This window comes from Hemitrygon akajei, chromosome 11, assembly GCF_048418815.1.
Source record: "Hemitrygon akajei chromosome 11, sHemAka1.3, whole genome shotgun sequence".
In the NCBI taxonomy this organism is placed as follows: Eukaryota; Metazoa; Chordata; class Chondrichthyes; order Myliobatiformes; family Dasyatidae; genus Hemitrygon; species Hemitrygon akajei.
In genome coordinates, this window is record NC_133134.1 from 41,786,546 (window position 1) to 41,805,611 (window position 19,066).

Genomic DNA, 19,066 nt, shown 5'->3' on the forward strand with positions numbered 1-19,066 from the left:
CTGGATCACCAAACTTGAATGCCACAGATCTAGCCCTCAGCAGACAATGAAATTCTTGGTTTATCCACGGCTTTTGATTCAGGTATGTACAGTATGTTCTGGTAGGCACACATTCATCCACACAGGTTTTAATGAAGTCAGTGACAACAGTGGTGTACTCATTCAGACTCAAAGATGAATCCCTGAATACAGTCCATCCATCGACTCAAAGCAGTGCTCCTGTGCCTCCTTTGTTGACATCCTTAGTCCTCACTACTGGTGCTTCTGCCTTCAGTTTCTGCCTATAGTTGGAATAGATATACAGTCAAGTGATCAGACTTTCAGTGTGGGTATGGGATGGCATGGTAAAATGATGGTAGAATAAGTAGTCCAGTGTGTTGGTTCCTCTGGTTTCACAAGGTAATAATTATTTAGGGACTTTTTCAAGTTGGCCTGGTTAAGATCCCCCAAAATGATGGGGAAGGCATCAGGGTTCACTGTTTTATTCCTGTTGATTATGTCGCTCAGTTTGTCTAGAGTGTGTTTGACATTGGCCTGAGGTGGAATGTTCACCACTATCAAAATAATGGCTGAAAATTCCCACGGCAGATAAAATGGATTGTGAGATGTTCCAGGTCAGGTGAGCAGGACTGGGATAGCACCATCATGTTTGTACACCACAAGGAATTGAACATAAAGCATACTCCACCTCCTTTGCCTTGAAAGACTCAGGAGTCCTGCTTTGGCAATGAGTTGAGAAGCTAGCAAGGTGTATCACTGCGTCGGGAATGGCGGGAGATATCCAAGTATCCGCAAACAAAAGAAAACAACAGGTCCTCATGTCCCTCTGGTACAGCAATCTTGCTCTGAAACCTTGGTTTTTATTAATCAGAGGCTATGTTTGCCAGTAGAATAGTTGGTAGTGTGAGTTGGAAGCCTCATCTCCTTATAACGAACTTTTAAACCAGTGCAACATCCTCTCTTCTGCTGTCTTAAAGGAGAACCACAACAGTGACAAGAGTCCACCTGAGATTCATCAACTTTAAGTAACGATAGATTTTTAAAATCACCTTAAAGAGATGTTATTTACTGCATCATCCATGGCTATAGCTGTGGATTTCAGGTTTAGCAGTCTGAACGGGAATATTTGGTGATTTCCATTGGAGATTCTCGCATGAGTCACCTTCGTAAGAGCATCCTGGAAGTCAAAAATTCTGATTCTGATTTTGAGAATTGCAGGCTACATTTAGCTTTGAACCCTACCGGGAGTTTAACGAGAGTGAAAACTTGACTAATTGTCAAGTTTTTATGGAGAGTTGTCACCTTAATGTCCCACACAGTCTGACGAGGTCCAGGGAGTGATTGCCAGTTGAGATTGATTTTAATCAAAGGAAAAATTTTAAGAAACTGGTAACAGTTGGCTAATTTGGAAAGAATTTTCAATGATATAGGCTTCATTAAAATTTTGGAGATAATTTAATATCTTTTAAACCATGTTAATTTTTTTTGTATTTATGTTTTTGAGTTCTGTTTTGAAAGGGTTATTTAAAGGTTATTGTAATGTTCAGCATTTTTATTAGATTTGTTAATGACAATTGAGCTAAGTTTGAGCACATGAATTAGTCTATCAGTTTCCTTTTTGGTTTTGTGATTGAGTCTAGATGTGACCAGCCACACAGTGCTTCATTTTAATAACAAAAAATATTCCCAAGTTTTCACTGGGGAAACATCCAGTGTTTTTTTTCCCCAAAGTTCATGCTAGATGGATTGATGAAAGTGTGTGTGTTCATTTAGCACCAATCTCTTTACACCATCAGATCCAGGCCACCTTACTATCACCAAAGGAACTCTCTGAACTAATGTTTTGGGAAGATCCTGAGCCTTACATATAAATTTTTTATTGTTACTTCAACACCAGCACTTATTTAGAAATAAGTACGACACCAAACTTATTTCTGTTTTGTTTTTTTTACATAAAATTCTGCTTAGCATGTAATTGATAAATGTGAAGTCATTTTAGACTACCCTTGAACAAAACAAACAAGTTGCTTCCTCATTCCATGTTTTAGAATTCCCTTTGAGTTGTTTAGAAAATAGTTTGGTAGTTTAAAGATTACACAGCTGTAGCACGATTTGACTACAAATCTGGTCTGTCAATAAGCAAGCCTTTTGTTATGTTAAATGTTTTCGAATAATGGTGTTTTTATAGCAATGAACAGAAGATAAATGGTCTGAATTTTATAGCACCATAATTACTTATCCTTCATCCCTTTTTATGATTATGGCTCCTAAGAGCACCTGATTATTTTCTACCTTGAGGTGCGATTTTTAAATTTCTTGCATTCTTTCCTTTCAAAGGTTAATATCAGATAAAATGAAAAACTAGCAGCAATTCTACAGGTTTGATTTGCCTAGTCATAATTACATAGTTGAATTTGTCTTGAGTTGCTTGGTTTACAGTTTTGAGATCTCATTTTGACCTCTTCTGCTTATAGGTGGTAATTTGATAAAGACTTGTTTACTGCTAAAATGTTCACTCAGGATATTATTTGTCAATGAAGTTCTCTACAGAGACGTAAGTATTATGAAACCATTGCATATCTTGAACAGCATTTTAATAATTATTCATTTCACATTTATCAGCTGCCTAGTACTATTTTAAACCATAGTAATTGCATCACAATGATTAATACTATAGTGTGAGAGCAGCATTGTGCGTCAGTCATTATGAGAACAATCTGTCATGTTTTGGTACTGATGACACATAGAAGGATGGACGTTCAAATACATAGCCACTGCCTTTGCCAGAAAAAATAAAAGCAGAGATTTTTTTTTGCAATTTGGCATAAAATGGCTTTCCTGGAAGAGGGTAGAATCCCCATTTCTGGTAGTTATTGTAAGCACAGTATGACTATAAAATCAGAAATACTGATGTACTGTTATAGGTAACAATGTGTATAATGAATTTTTAATTAGTTGCTGTTGAAACGAAAGTATTGTATCTCCTTTCTCAGCCAGAGCACCTATTTCTTGCCTGGAAATAAGTTGGGTAATGAGACTAAAGGGAATGCTGAGAGAATTTGCATTGACTAGATAAGGTGAATAGGCTTCAGTGTCTCTCTGTTTAATCACGCATAGCAGATAACTTCGGAACAGGAAACTATAAGGCTATATTGTTATTCCACTTGTTCTTGCCCTGAATGGATTCAGTACATGCTCTTGCTCTCACCTTAGATTTGTGCACAAATTCAGGAATCTTTTCCCTCTCATTATTGCTTCCAAGTATTAGAAATGGAATGATACTTCTTCTATTCTGGCAGATTAAAATCTTTTCATGAATACTGATTATCTCAAAACATAATCTGTAAACATCAGCATCTGGAGTCTGAACTTTTCTTTCTTTTTTTTATTAGTTTTTTTATACATTTTCTACATCGCTACAGATAAAAAAAACCCAGATCGAAATGAAGAACATTAATACAGTGCAAAAATAAACATACAATAATAATATAATACAAAGGAAGATAATTGAGAAAGCACCCAAATTGAAGATATGTAAAATTAGTATCCTCCCCAAGCCCCGCAACAAAAAAGAACTCCAGACCAACTGCAACACAATCTAAAGAGTATACATCAGGACATTCAAACCCTCAAAACTGTAAATACACTTAGCAACAGAAGATATTAATGCCTACTACCAACAGAAAAGGAGCTGAAAGCAAGGGACCGAAAAAAAAACCTTAGTTAAGAGGAAGGTTATGAAAGTACTCAATAAAAGGTCCCCAGACCTTATGGAACTTTGTATCCGAATTAAGAACTGAATAATGAATTTTTTCAAGGTCTAAGCAGGACATAATATCATTAAGCCATTGAGCATGCGTGGGCGGGGCAACATCCCTCCATCTAAGGAGGATTAAACGTCTAGCCAGGAGAGAAGCAAAAGATAATATTCGACATTTAGTCGAACTCAGACTTAAATCTGTCTCACCCAAAAAACCGAACAAAGCAATTAAAGGGTTAGGTTCTAGGTGGTGATTCAGAATATAAGATAACGTTATGAAGATGTCTTTCCAAAATTTCTCCAAGCTAGGACACAACCAGTACATATGAATGAGAGAGGCCTCGCCCCTTTTGCATTTATCACAGAGAGGACTAATGTTAGGGTAAAATCGAGATAGTTTAGATTTAGACATATGGGCTCTATGAACAATCTTAAACTGTAAAAGGCAATGGCGAGCACAAAGAGAGGTTGAATTAACCGATTTGAGAATCGAATCCCAAGTTTCATCAGATAAGGAGATATTTAAATCATGCTCTCAAGCCATTCTAATTTTATTCACAGGGGCACGCCGTAAGGATGCTAATTTATCACGAATAAATGATATTAAACCTTTACCTAGTGGATTAATAGAAAGAAATAGATCCATAACATTTTTCTCAGGCATTACAGGGAAGTTAGGAATTAAAGGATTAATAAAGTGTCTAATTTGGAGATATCTAAAAAAATGAGCATTGGGCAGATTGAACTTAGCAGAGAGCTGTTGAAAAGATGCGAAGCGATTATCAATAAAAAGATCTTCAAAATGTCTAATGCCTTTCCTATACCAATTATGGAATGCTGAATCATACATAGTAGGTAAAAAAAGGTGATTATGTAAGACAGGGCTAGAAAAGGAAAAACCATGGAAACCATAAAACTTCCTAAACTGAGCCCATATACGCAAAGTGTGTCTAACAAGAGGATTAACAATTAATCTGGACAAACTACTAGGGAGTACAGAGCCAAGAAGTGCAGAGATAGATAAATCTTTAGTGGAACTCAACTCCATTGCCACCCAATTAGGGCACTCGGGTTGGCCATGGAAAAAAGACCAAAAGGTAGCACAACATATATTGGCTGCCCAATAATATAAACGAAAGTTAGGTAAAGCCATGCCACCCTCTTTTTTAGATTTTTGGAGATAAACTTTATTAATTCTAGAGCGTTTATTCTTCCACAGATATGACAAAATAATAGAGTTTAAGGAATCAAAAAAAGATTTAGGAATAAAAATTGGGATTGATAGAAATAAATATAGAAGTTTAGGGAGAACATACATTTTAACAACATTGATACGACCTACCAAAGACATAGATAGAGGTGACCATTGTAACAGACTCTGTTTTATAGTATATGAAATTTAGGCAAAATTTTCACGAAAGAGATCTTTAAACTTCCTTGTGACTGTAATCCCAAGGTAAGTAAATTGATTATGAACTACTTTAAAAGGGAGATCACGAAAAGTTAATTCTTGTGCTTCTTATTAATTGGCAAAAGTTCGCTCTTATGTAAATTAAGTTTATAGCCAGAGAACTGGCTAAACTGATCAAGAAGTGAAAACATTGGAGGTAAGGATGTAGATGGATTTGAAAGAAAAAGTAGTAAGTCATCAGCATAAAGAGAAACTTTATGCTCAACACCCCCTCTCCAAATCCCGGTCAATTCAGGACAATTTCGAAATGCTATCGCCAAAGGTTCTATAACCAAATCAAAGCGAAAGGGACTTAAAGGGCATCCCTGGCGGGTGCCACGTTTGAGGTTAAATAACTGGGATTTCTGAAAATTAGTCAAGACAGAGGCAGTAGGACACAAATACAGCAATTTGATCCAAGAGATAAAACTTTGACCGAAGTCAAATTTTTCTAAAACTGCAAAAAGCTAGTTCCACTCTATACGATCAAATGCTTTCTCCGCATCGAGGGAAATAACACATTCAGGAATCCCAGTTGGAGGTGAATATAAAATGTTAAATAAACGCCGAATGTTAAAAAAAGGAAGACGGTTTTTAATAAAACCAGTTTGATCATCAGAAATAATAGAGGGAAAAACAGTTTCTAATCTATAGGCCAAAACTTTGGCCAAGATTTTAACATCAACATTAAGCAAAGAAATCGGCCTATACGAGGAACACTCTGTTGGGTCTTTACCCTTTTTTAATAAAAGAATAATAGATGCCTCATTAAAAGAGGGTGGCAATTTACCGTAATTAAACGAGTCAGATAATACTGAAAATAACTGAGGGGAAAGAAGTGAAGAGAATGATTTATAAAATTCTACAGGGAACCCATCAGGTCCAGGAGATTTCCCTGAAGACAATGCAGAAATTGCAAAACATATTCCTTTTGATGATATAGGCGCATTAAGTTTGGCTTTAAAATCAGATGAAAGCGAAGGAATATTCAGATTATTTAAAAAGTGATCAACAGAGATATTGTCATTCAAAGATTCAGAGGAATAAAGTCGAGAATAGAAATTTTTAAATGCGTCATTGATTTCTAAGTGATCCGATGTAAAGTCTCCATTCTCCTTCCGGATCTTTGTAATATGTTGTTTGGCTTTGGAACGTCTCAGCTGATTGGCTAGAAATTTACCAGATTTGTCACCATGAATATAGAAGCGACTCTTACTTTCAAGAAGTTGGCGTTCGACAGGTTGAGTAGACAGAAGATTAAATTTAGTTTGAAGTTCTACACGCTTCTTGTATAATTCAGGATTCTTAGTTTGAGCGTACAGTTGATCCAATTCTTTAATCTGATTAATGAGGTCTAATCGATCTGCACAGGACTTTCTATTAAGATTTGCTGTATAGGAGATTATTTGACCCCTCAAGTATGCTTTCATGGCATCCCAGACAATCTGGGATGACATTTCAGATGATGTATTGGTGTTAAAATAAAAGGTTATCTGATCCTTAATAAATTTTAGAAAATCATCATCCGATAATAAAGTCAAGTCAAAACGCCAGTGTTTATTCCTCTGAGGGAGACCAGGAAAATTTAAAGACAAAGTAATTGGGGCATGGTCAGAAATCAGTATACTCTGATAGTCACAAGAATAGACAAATGGAATAAGTTGATTATCGAGTAAAAAGTAGTTAATTCTAGTAAAGATATGGTGAACATGTGAAAAAAAAGAATAGTCTCTCGCAGTGGGATGAAGGAAACGCCATATATCAGAGATACCATAATTAGAGAGAAAAGAGTGAATAGCTAAGGCAGATTTAGTAAGTTGTCTAGTAACAGAGGACGATCGATCCAAATTAGGATCTAACCAACAATTGAAATCACCACCCAGTATAAGAGAGTATGAGTTTAAATCTGGTAGCGAGGAGAAAAAACGTTCAAAAAAATTAACGTCATCAAAATTGGGAGCATACAGGTTTGCTAGTACAACTTTAGTATTGTATAATTTACCAGAAACAATAATAAAACAGCCATTTGTATCAGATATCTTATTATGGAGTTCAAAAGGAATATTTGAATTAATAAGGATGGAGACCCCCCCTAGCTTTGGCAGCAAAGGATGAATGAAAATGCTGACCCGCCCACCTTGACAGAAGCCGAGAATTATCAAAACTACGAATATGAGTTTCTTGAAGGAAAGCAATGTCAGCTTTGAGTTGTTTAATAAGCGAGAAGACCTTCCTTTTTTTAACAGGATGATTCAATCCCTTTACATTCCAGCTCACAAATTTAAGTGAATTAACCATTATCAATTGTTAGTGCATAGAAGGTAGCAGGCATATAAAAAATCAAGCAGTACAATAACAGTCTGGGAGCAAAAATGTAAACATAGATCCGTAGAATCAAAACAGAGACATGTCCTGAATAACAAAGGAAAACAAAAGAAACAGTGAGTAGTGTTGGAACTGGAGAATGCACCCCCCCTCGCAACCCAAAATTAGACGGCTACCTAAAAAAGCAGCTAGCTCTATCAAAAAAATTAACCCAAGTATGACTTCCAGTTCTGTGTCGTTAACAAAAGTTCCATATAAATAATATAGTAAATAATAACTAATTTATGCACTAGAAAACAGAATTATAAATAGGAACAACTTCAACAGAAGTATAAAACTTAATACAAAGAAAATCAGAAGAAAACTGAAACTAACCTACCCACGAAAAATTATAAAAGAATAAAAGAAAAAAAAAAGGGAGGGAGAAAAGGGGGAAATTATAAAATTCAACGAGAGTCCTTATCGACCATTTACAGAAAAAAAAAACTTAAACTATGAATCAACCAACAGGGAGGCCTTCAATAAAAACTCCAAACCTCCAAAACAAGTTAAAGACAATTGTAGTTCTCTATAGATAAGGTTATACAAAAATAAAATAGATTACACAAGTAAGATCTAAAAGTTCGCAGGGAAACATTAAACTTAAATTATCTATTTAGAAAAAACCCAAGTCCAGGGAGAGATTGACTACAGCCCTTAGAGTTTCAATAGATAATGACTGAATTATTCAAGTAAAGTCTGAGTTCGGAAAAAATAGTTTTACTTCGAGAAGTACTTATCAACCATTTTAGAAGGTCAGGCCGGATCCGAAGAAGACGAGGTGGCCGGAAGACTTCCAACAAACGCCTCAGCCTCCTTCACTGATTTAAACCACTTATAATCTCCAATAGTAAGCGTAATTCGAAGGTCGGCTGGATTTCGGAGAGAGGGTCTGAAACCACGATCAAAAAGCACTTTCATTACACCTTTAAACTCAGCACGCATCTTCAGAACCTGGGGGGCAAAATCCTCCACAAAACGAATGACCGTATTTTGAAAGGCAAAAGTACCTCTGCGGCATGCCTCCATCATCAAACGGTTTTTCACCTGGTATTGATGAAAGCATAAAATAATCGGCCGTGGGCGGGAACCCAGAATTGCTCGAGGAACATAGATCCTGTGTGCCCTTTCAAGCTCAGGTGGAGTCGGAAAAAATTCTTTCCCGAAAATCTCACAGAGAAACTTGGAAACAAATTCAATGGGAGAGCCCTGTTCGGTGGCCTCTGGCAAACCAAGAATTCGTAGATTGCTACGTCTGCTCCGATTTTCAAGATCCACCATTTTGGAAAAAAGTTTGCTATTCTTCTCTAGGTTGGAGCAGAGAGTTTCAAGATATTGAACACGGCGTTTTAAATCTTCAGAAGTTACGTCAATGCGAGATAAATGTTCAGCATGATCATCCACTCTAGCATTAATCTGATCCAGTTTGACACTCAGCTGGTTGAAAGAAGTTCTAAATTCAGTTCTAAAATCCATTAAAGTATCTTGTCGATGTTGTTCCAGAACAGCGAGAATGTCAGCCGGCGAAGCCGTAGAAGTTTCCTTTTTCCCGGTTTTAGTACTTTTGGTAGCCATTATAAGATAGATATGTTCGCAGGCAGGTAGAAGAGTACGAATAAAATACCTAACTAAGGTTTAAGAAGGGAGACACATAGTGCAAAGGTAAGAAGAATAAAGGAGCAAAAGTTCGGAGCAGCTAAACAATCGCCATCTTACCGGAAGTGAGTCTTAACTTTTAACAGACTGACAAATGTTATAGCTGTTCTGTTTAATGATATATGATTTATGTCTGTGTGGTTCTTTCAGGTTTATTGCTGGAGCAGACTGATTCAAATTCACTGCAATGATTTTACAATGGAAAGTGAACTGCCACAAGTGCCACCACCTGAATTTGTGAAAGTAAAGTACACCCAGTAACAAAACTAGAGTAAATTGATAATGTTTTAATCACTGATTAAATATAGAAATAGTTGTCATGCGCAAATTGCTACTATATTAACTACTTTACAAACATGGTTTAAAGTTCAGAAAGATATGTTTGATGCCCAAGATATCCTATGAGTGAATTTATAATTGTAAGTCTTTTATTTTTTCACCATTGTCATGCAAGGAAACACAGCAGCCAATATACACACAACAAAATATCAACATAAACATCAAAAGGAAAATATTTTCTGGTTAAGCATTTGATTTTTTAAATTATGTATTGTTGACATTGGTTGACATGGAAATATCAAAAAGCACAACTTGTTCAATTTAAAAGCAATGAGATATAAACAAAGGATTAAAGGACTTCATAAGTATTCTTTTTGCTTTAGTAGACTATGCACTTAAGAACTTTGCATTGTTGCTTATAATAAAGACGTCTTGATGTCATTACTTAACTACAAATTAAATTCAATTTAATGTAAGATTTTCATTGGAAATGTTAAATAATACATATTCCTCTGTTTATACCAAAATTGTGGGCTGAGGAGTGCTGACAACTTTACATATTCAAATGTCAGCTATTATATCAGGACAAAACAGTTTTTCTGAGCTATTTGCTATGTAAACAATACATAAATTTAACTTATGGGCTGACACAACTCTTTCACATAGGAGAATGCAGCTTCCTGCAGGAAAAACTTGGATTTGGAGTCAGTTCAGGCTTTCCCGCTTGATGGGTACCCTAGTTCAAAGGACGATGCAAAACCATTTCAATTATTTAGCGACAGGATTTATGTTCACTTGGAAATGCAGGGATTAATTAGGATTCAATTTTGTGCAAAGAGATTGTGTCTAACAAATCGGATTGAGGAGGTAACCAAGGAGATTGATGAACGCGGCAGAGCTATTGTCTATATGAACTAATTAAGTATGTGTACAGTAGGGTGCTCTGGAAGGTTAGGGCACAAGGGATGTGAGGCATGTTGGTGAACTGGGTTCAAGATTGCCTAGGTGCTGGGAAGCAGAGGGTAGTGGTGAATAGGTATTTTTCTGAATAGAAATCTATAACAAATGGATTGCAGGGATCAGTACTGGGACCTTTTTTGTTTGTAAATCTATACAAATGAACTGGATGAGAATGTAGGCTGTATGATTAGTAAGTTTGCAGGCAACACAACAATTAATGGAGTCATAGATAGTGAAGAAGATTATGAAAAGCTACAGCGGGACATTGATCAGTTGGAGAGTTGAGGTATTGCATTTTGAGAAGTTAAATTCTGGGAGGATATAAATAGCAGAGACATTGGAAGCTGTACAGAGACACCTTGGTGTAAATCCGTTACTGCCTGAATGTGACGACACTGGTGGATAGGGTAGTGAAAAACATTTAATATATTTGGTTTCAGAGGTTGAAGCACAACACAATATGTTATGCTTCCTGGAATTATTTTCGTGAACTTCCTTAGAACCCTTTCCAGTTTCAGCAATCCTTTCTAAGATAAGGACCGGAAACCTGCTCACAGTACTCCAAGTGAGGCCTCACCAGTGCTTCATAAAGTCTCAGCATTACATCCTTGCTTTTATATTCTAGTCCTCTCAAATCTATAGAGCACGGTTTAAAGTGAGAGGAAAAATGTTTAAAGGAAGTCTGAGGGGTAAGGGGGTAAGAGCAGAGTGCAAGAATTATCTGGGAAGAGCTGCCAGAAGAGCTAAAGGCTAATATAAGTAGTTATAATATTTAAAAGGCATTGGACAGGTGCAGAAATAGGTAAAGAGTAGAGGTATACACGCCCAATGTGCGCAAATAAGATTAGTGCAAAAAGGTATTGCGGAGCTTGAACGAGGTGGGCTAAAAGGATCTGTTTCTGTGTTATGTACATCGGTTTGCTTAGATGCCAAAAGTGGAAGGTATCACTGAGGAACAGTCAGATTAAGCTACCATTAAGATCTTAAGTTAATTGCCACCATATTGTGTCTGTAAAGCTGTGTTTCAACAAAATGCTTCAGCAACTTCCTTTCACAATTAATCTTTAAAAAAATTTCTTCTCAGAACATTGCTGTTCTTGCTGCATCAGTTCTTGAAGATCTGAAGAATGGAATAGTGGGCTTGCCAAAGCCATTTTCCTCAGCGGTAGGTAAAATGATAATTTTTCCTATTGCATATTACAGTAGATTCTGAGATCAGGGATTTTATTAAAGAACAATATTCTTGGCAATTACAATCCTATGGGGAACAAAAATTATCATTAGTTAATGCTGAGTGTTATAGGTCTAGATGTGTGGAAAGCAGAAACTGTGCAAAGGTTTTTTAAGCAACCCGCACAAAATGTTGGAGGAACTCAGCAGGCCTGACATTTTCTATGGAATAGAGTAAAAGGTCAACGTTTTGGGCCGAGACCCTTCATCAGGTATTAGTACTGAACTCTTTTAATTTGCTCTTGTTTTGAAAAGTTGTTAAGCGGTTAATGAAATTTCCACTGAACTTAGCATATTTCAAGGGAGTGCAGGAAACAGCAGAACCAGGTGTGTGTGGGAAAAGGAGTGCAGGAACCAGACCTGGTGAGCCAGATTCCAAGCAATCAGCATTTCCAAATACTCTGATCAAAGTTTTACAGACTTAGGAATTCTGCAGATGCTGGAAATCCAAACCAACACACACAAAATGCTGGAGGAACTCATCAGGGCGGGCAGCATCTTTGGAGAGGAGTAAACAGTAAGCAGTTGATGTTTTGGGCCGGTAAGGAGTTGAGGTGAGAGAGGAAGATGGGAATGTGAGTAGTGAAATCAGTGTTCATGCCATCAGGTTGGAGACTACCCAGACTGCATACAAAGTGTTGCTCCTCCAAACTGAGTGTGGCCTTATCGTGGCAGTAGAGGAGGCTATGGACTGACCTGTTGAAATGGGAATGGGTAGAATTGAAATGGATGGCCACTGGGAGATTCCACTTTTTCTGGCAGACAGACCATAGGTACTCAGTGAAGTGTCTCTTAGTCTACATCGGGTCTCACTGATGTACAGGAGGCCACACTGGAAGCACCAGATACAGTAGATGACCCCAACAAACTCATGGATGAAGTGTCACCTCACCTCACTGTGTAAGGCCCTGAAATGCAGTGAGGGAGGAGGTGTAGGGGCAGGTGTGGCACTTCTTGCTTGCAAGGATAAGTGCCGGGAGGGAAGAGTGGACAAGAGAGTCGTGTAGGGAGCAATCCCTGTGAAAAGTAGGGTGGGGGGAAGATGTGCCTGGTGGTGAGATCCCATTGGAGGTGGCGGAAGTTACAGAGAATTATGTGCTAGATGTCCATCTCCTTCCTCTGGTGCTCGTCTCCTTTCACTTTCTTCCATGGTCTTGTGTCCTCTCCTATCAAACTCCCCCTTCTCCAGCTCTTTATCTCTTTCACCAATCAACTTCCCAGCTCTTTACTTCCCCCTTCCTCCTCTCTCGGTTTCACCTATCACCTGCCACCTTGTACTTCCTTCCCTCCCCCTCACTTCTTCCCCTTTCCTTTCCATCCTGATGAAGCGTCTCAACCCAAAATTTCTCTGTTTATTCCTTTCCATAGACACCTTCTAATCTGCTGAGTTCCTGCAGCATTTTGTGTGTGTTGCTTCAGTGTTTTATAGTGCATTTTGTCAGTCTTTATGGACAGAGGTAGGAAAAGATGCCAGAAAATTAAGTCTGATTGAGAAAGAAAAGCTGGATAAGTATCATCATGTATTAAAGAAAAACACAAGAGTAGTTGGTGAGATGAGAAGCTGAAGAACCTGATGATCTCCATCCCTCATTTTTGAAAGAAGATTAATGCTCTGGTTATCATTGTCCACAAACATTAATTACTGAATTGACCCTAAGAAATAGAGGAAAGCAAGTGTGACCCCACAATTTAGAAAGAATGGGGAGGGGAAATGGGGATCAACTAACCTGTCTACCTGACAACAGTAGTAGGGAGATTATAAGGAAATAATAACAGGAAACCATAAAGGATATAGTTAGACACTGGTAATCCACTATCCAACTATTCAGAAGTTCCAGTGGTTCAGCATCTAGCCCAGCACTGCCCAATTCCCTTTCATACCCAATGGTATGAATATTGAATTTTCTAATTTCAGTTACCCTTACCTCCCTTATTCCCCTTTCTCTTTCCAATCTATTTGCAATCATTCCATACAATCCAACTCACCTTTTCTCGTTCCATTGTACCATTATACACACACTTTACCCATCATACCTGCTTCTCCATCTCTCCCTTATGGTGCCCATTTTCACCTTGCTTAAGAGAATCTGGCCTTTGCATCCTTGTATCACCTTCCAGCCTCAGTCTCCACCATCACCCTCTCATTCGGCACTGGAACATTGGTAATTCCTGCCCCCCCCCCCCCACTTTACCTACCCCACCCCACAGACATAGCTCCTCCAGCAGTTTTTTTCATTCCAAATTCCATCATTTGCATTCTCTTAGATCTCTCTCCTTTTGTCCCTAATCAGTTCCGTCATTATGCTACTACTTCATTATATTCTGTACCTGTAGAATTTCCTTGCAGATTTGTTATCAGTTTACAGTCATTTATTTTCTTTTTGCTTCAGTTTTTAACATAAACTCTAATCTTTATGAATTTAGTCCAAATTACAACTGCACTGTCAACATTACGTCTGCTAAATGTCACCCTTTTCTGCTTCATCATACTGCTTGGTCATAAAATTAACAGTTCCAAACTAGCTTTATATATGGAGAGAAAAGGTCTTCATTATTTATTGATCAAGTCAGAATATCTTAGTTGCATTCAGTTACTGCTCAAAACTTTTTAAAAACTTGTGCTATCGTAAAAATGTCCTAAATTCCAAGGTGTCATTCTAGATACCTAAGAACTAAACTATCTGTTTCGTTTACAGTACTGACTAATTTTAGTCAGTTTTGAGGATATAAATTGAATTTACATAAGAGTGAATTGTTTTCTTTAAATAATTTGATATCAACCGATAATAACTTTTAAAATGGTAAGAAAACAATTTGCATATTTGGGCGTAACAATCACTAAGAATTAAAAAGATTTATTCAAAGAAAAATTTTTAACCTTAATGAATTATGTGAAAAAGTCACTTTCTGATTGGTCGCCTCTCTCTTTATCATTGATTGGTCAAATCAATTCTATTAAAATTAATATTTTACCTAAATTTATATACCTCTTTCAAGCTGTACCTGTTTTTATTCCTAAGTCTTTTTTTTTGATTCTCTAGATTCGATTCTTTCTTCCTACATATGGAAGAACAGAAAACCTCGATTAAATAAAGCCCACCTTCAAAAAAGCAATAAGAATGGTAGTTTTGCTTTACCCAACTTTACGGCAATTAACATACAAAATCTTACGTTCTGGTTATATTAATTGTGAGGATTGTCCAATATGGGTCTTTTTGGAAGCCAATTCTGTTAGGAAATTTTCTATTATTCCTCTTCTTGGATCCTCTCTTCTTTTATCTGTAAATAAATTAACTGAAAGTTTGGTGGTTAAACAGACTTTGAGGATCTGGCTACAGTTTAGAAAACATTTCGGTTTATTGAGATTTTCTCTTTCCAGTCCTATTTTTTCTAATTTTTTTAAACCATCTATGACCGATCTGTTTTTTAGAGAATGGGATAGATTAGGCATTAAACGATTTCAGGATCTGTTTGTTTGAGGGAATCTTTCTTATTTTGAGCAGCTCTCAGTGAAATAAAAACCTATCTAATACCCACTTTTTTCGATATCTACAGATTGGAGATTTTTAAGATCTAAATTACATATATTTCCTACTAGCCCGGATAAGATCTAATTTTTAATTTGAAATTTTTTGAAAATGGCTCAATTTCTTATATTTATGGTCTATTATCGGGATTGAGAATCTTCTTTAGATAAAATTTAAAAAGATTGGGAAAAGGGTTAGGGTTAGGGTTATCTGATGAGACCTGGAGGGTTATTTTCAAAATGGTTAATTCTTCATCATTATGTGCTCGTCATTCCCTCCTACAATTTAAAGTAGTAAATAGGGCTCATATGTCCAAAGACAAGCTCTCTTGCTATATTGAAGATATATCTCCTTACTGTGACAGATGCAATAATGGAGAGGCTTCATTAATTCATATGATTTGGTCATATTCGAGCCTTGAAAGGTATTGGAAAAGTGTATTCCAAACTTTTTCTGTACTTCTTAAAGTTAGTTTTAAGCCCAATCCTTTAACTGCCTTATTTGGTATTGTTGAGGAAAGAACTATAATTTTGGAGCCTTCTCAATTGTGGGTAATGGCTTTTATTTTTCTTATGGCTAGGAGGGCGATCTTGCTTAAATGGATGGAGATTGCTCCCCTCCACACATGCTCAATGGTTATGTGATGTTATGTCATGGTTAAATCTAGAGAAGATTTGTTGTTTGATTTCCGATTCTAACCAAGATTTTCAAACGTTATGGGGACCCTTTCTGAACTATTTAAAAAATCTTTGAATTGTTATTATAATATAGATCTGGGCTATTATTATAAAAAACTATATGGTAAAGTACTCTTTTTTTTCTTGTTTTTCTTTCTCCAACCAGCTTTGTCTTGGTAGGGGGCATAGATTTTCTTATATAATATAATTAACCATACTAATGTATTTCATCATTCAATTTATTTTATCTGATAGGTCATTAATATGGGATACTGTGATTGTATCACTATGATTTATATATAGTGCATTTTGTGCTATCTTATTTTGATTTATAATAAGTATCCTTATGAACTCTGTCTTTATGTATATGAAATTCAATATAAATATTGGAAAAAGAAAAAGAACTAAACTATCTCATCATTGCCAATATCCAGGTATGGACAGTAATTTCATTAAAATGTTCCTTACATTATTGTACATGTTTATTTGCCACAATTTCCCCATCCATGCTTCTGGAAGAAATAATCAAAAACAAGAAAGCCACTTCAAGTCCTGGAGATTGAGCAAATAGGAAATGTTAAGAAATTGGTGAATTGATTATTATTGTCACATGTTACAGAGAAAGTGGCTCAGACAGGCAATAAAATGCAAGGCCATGAAGAGGTAGATTGTGAGATCAAGAGTCCATCTTATCAAGTTTGTTCAATGGTCTTATAACAGCATGAAAGAAGATGTCCTAGAGGCTGGTAGTATGTGCTTTAAAGCTGCCGGATTAGTGACATCTCTGGGTGGTCTCAAACCACCAACCTTTCAGTTCACAGCTGAATGCCTTGACCAATTTGCACCACTGAGATTGCTATCATGATAAGTGAGATGATTTCAAGAGCTGTCCTGTCTTCTTCCAGAAAGCAACTGAATTTTGGAATTGAAATATAGCATACTGATGTTAATTTGTACACTTAGCTCATGCAACCCTCACATATGTTTTATAATTGTATGGAATTTTTAACCCTAAAATTCATATATAATTTTGTTTATTTTGAATGCATGAAGATTTGGATGAATAACACTAATACAAGATGTTTCTGTTTGCAGCTCTGTTGGGAATCTGCATTGATTCTGGTAACAGTGGCTGCTGTGCAGATGTTGCATAAGAATATCTCTATGATGAAAATTGTTCTGCCGTTAATTGTGGCTTATGGGGTAAGAATAGTTAGATTATTGTAACTAGCACTTTACTTCTCTTGAAACTGGTCTTCCCTTTTCCAAAATGCATTGGTGGAGTTTGATAGTTGTACTGTAAAGATCATAGTGATGGCCCATTGCTGTTGCTTTTCTTCTCTTGCTAATCAATTTGTTACAGTTCAGTTTTACGAAATTGATGTCCTAATTAATTTTACCTGTTATTGGGTCTTTTTTTTCTTCTAAACATTCCAGCTGTCACTAATCAACTAGCCTAGAATTTGTGGCCTGCTGATTTAGTAGAATGTCTGGTTGATTGACTGATTTTGGATCCTTTTAAACCCTGAGGGACAAGAGAATGCATTCTTCCCACTTTGCAGTGTAGCCATCAGATATGCAGTATATACTACATGTTGAAGTTGTGAACTGTTGCCTGATCATCTCTTACCTAGCAAATGCTTTCATCTTCACAGAAGCTAGTGCTTTATTGACTTCTCGAACAAAGGTCTTGATTTCATGTTCACCCAATAGGTATATGGACATGATTTACATGGCAATTGCTTGCTATTTTGGACAACGTGTCTCGCTGTTTTAGGGGTTTAAATGCTTTTATTCTTGGGTGAGTTCCCACAAGTTCAGGGTCCTGTAACTCAGAAGCCATCTTTCTACCTTTTCCAAGGAAGGTGCCACACAACCCTTGATTTGAGTTAGCAGAATGGCCAATGAGAAAGCAAGTGCGTCTTAAGGACAATTTGAACGGGTGATGAGAGGGGAATACTGGACAGGAGGTATTCAGAGGGACTGTGTGCCTTAGACTCTGCTGTCATTCTTCTTGTTCTAAAACTTTTCATTATCATAAAGCCCCATTCACCTCCACCCTCCCACCATTTAGCCACACTTGTAGAAAAGCTGATTAAAAATTCTGAAGAATCCATCAAGTTCGCCTTGGAAGATGAGGCTGCTCTCTTTATCTGGGCATTTCTAATTCTGTGAATCTAAACCAACTGTAAATCTGGACTGCCCACTTAAATAATCTGTCAAACAAATCATTTGGACAAAACAACAAAAAGAATAAAAATAAAACTCAACTGATAGATCTAGACAGCTGGTTTGGGCACATGTATATCCAAACATCAGTCCTGTAAAGTTCACCTTGGGGAGCCTTATGCCGAAGTTGGAAGATGTGTCCCACAGATCAGTCATCTTCACTGGCTAGCGATGCCTCGTTGAGTCCTATGTACAGGGCAGACCACATCGGGTGGTAATACAGTGGTAAATACCAGAGGGAGGGATGTGGAAGACAATGCCAGGAGCAGCATTTGAATGAAATGCCAGCCTGACTAAATACATGCATGCCATGAGTTACCAAGTGATCCACTGATCACGTACAGTATCCAGTCTTAATTGGTTGCCACTGGTGCACTGTAAATATACACAGGTCGAACTGTTTTTAAAAGCTTCAATTTAATTTCTGTTTTCTGCCATGACTCTCTTTACTTTTGCATGGAATTTGGACAAACTTGTCCTGTCAATGTGCAAATTAACTGCCATTTGTGGTAGAGTCTCACCAGGTAAACAAGAGTAGTTTCATTGCTTGAAAGGAGTTGGATTTACTCCATCTAAATTTAAGTAAGTTCAACTCCTTTGAAACTGAGTACTACTCCCTTTACCTGCTGTGGCTTTTCTCACTACCTTTTAATTCTACACCCAAGAAGATCTGAAGGAGAAAGCAAAAGAAATAGTTCTTTTGTTGATTGCTTTATTTCCTGGGAATCCAGTATCATATTGGATCAGCTGGATCTAGCTGCTGTCCAGGCCTGATGCTCAAAGTCCCCAAACCTTATGTCTACCCAGAGCAAGTCTGTTCACTTTAAACTATTTAACTTCATTTTTAATATTTATTTCATGTCCAGCACTTTTAGGTGCTTTAATTTAAAAAATAACAGGAGATAAAAGTTAAGTCCCCTGAATAGTTTTTAAA

The 19,066-nt window shown here is 36.9% G+C and overlaps 1 protein-coding gene across 6 annotated transcripts in view; it reads left to right on the forward strand.

Annotated features, from left to right (window-relative positions):
* LOC140735527 (uncharacterized) overlaps positions 1-19,066 on the forward strand; it is a 119,935-nt gene that overhangs the window by 91,798 nt on the left and 9,071 nt on the right. For 5 of the 6 annotated variants that reach the window (XM_073060707.1, XM_073060709.1, XM_073060708.1 and 2 more), the window contains 4 exons: positions 2,475-2,554; positions 9,381-9,473; positions 11,554-11,634; positions 16,999-17,106. In XM_073060707.1, the coding sequence (XP_072916808.1) occupies positions 2,475-2,554; positions 9,381-9,473; positions 11,554-11,634; positions 16,999-17,106 (362 nt within the window). The remainder of the gene's footprint in view (positions 1-2,474; positions 2,555-9,380; positions 9,474-11,553; positions 11,635-16,998; positions 17,107-19,066) is intronic. The other variant, XM_073060711.1, reaches the window with a different exon arrangement.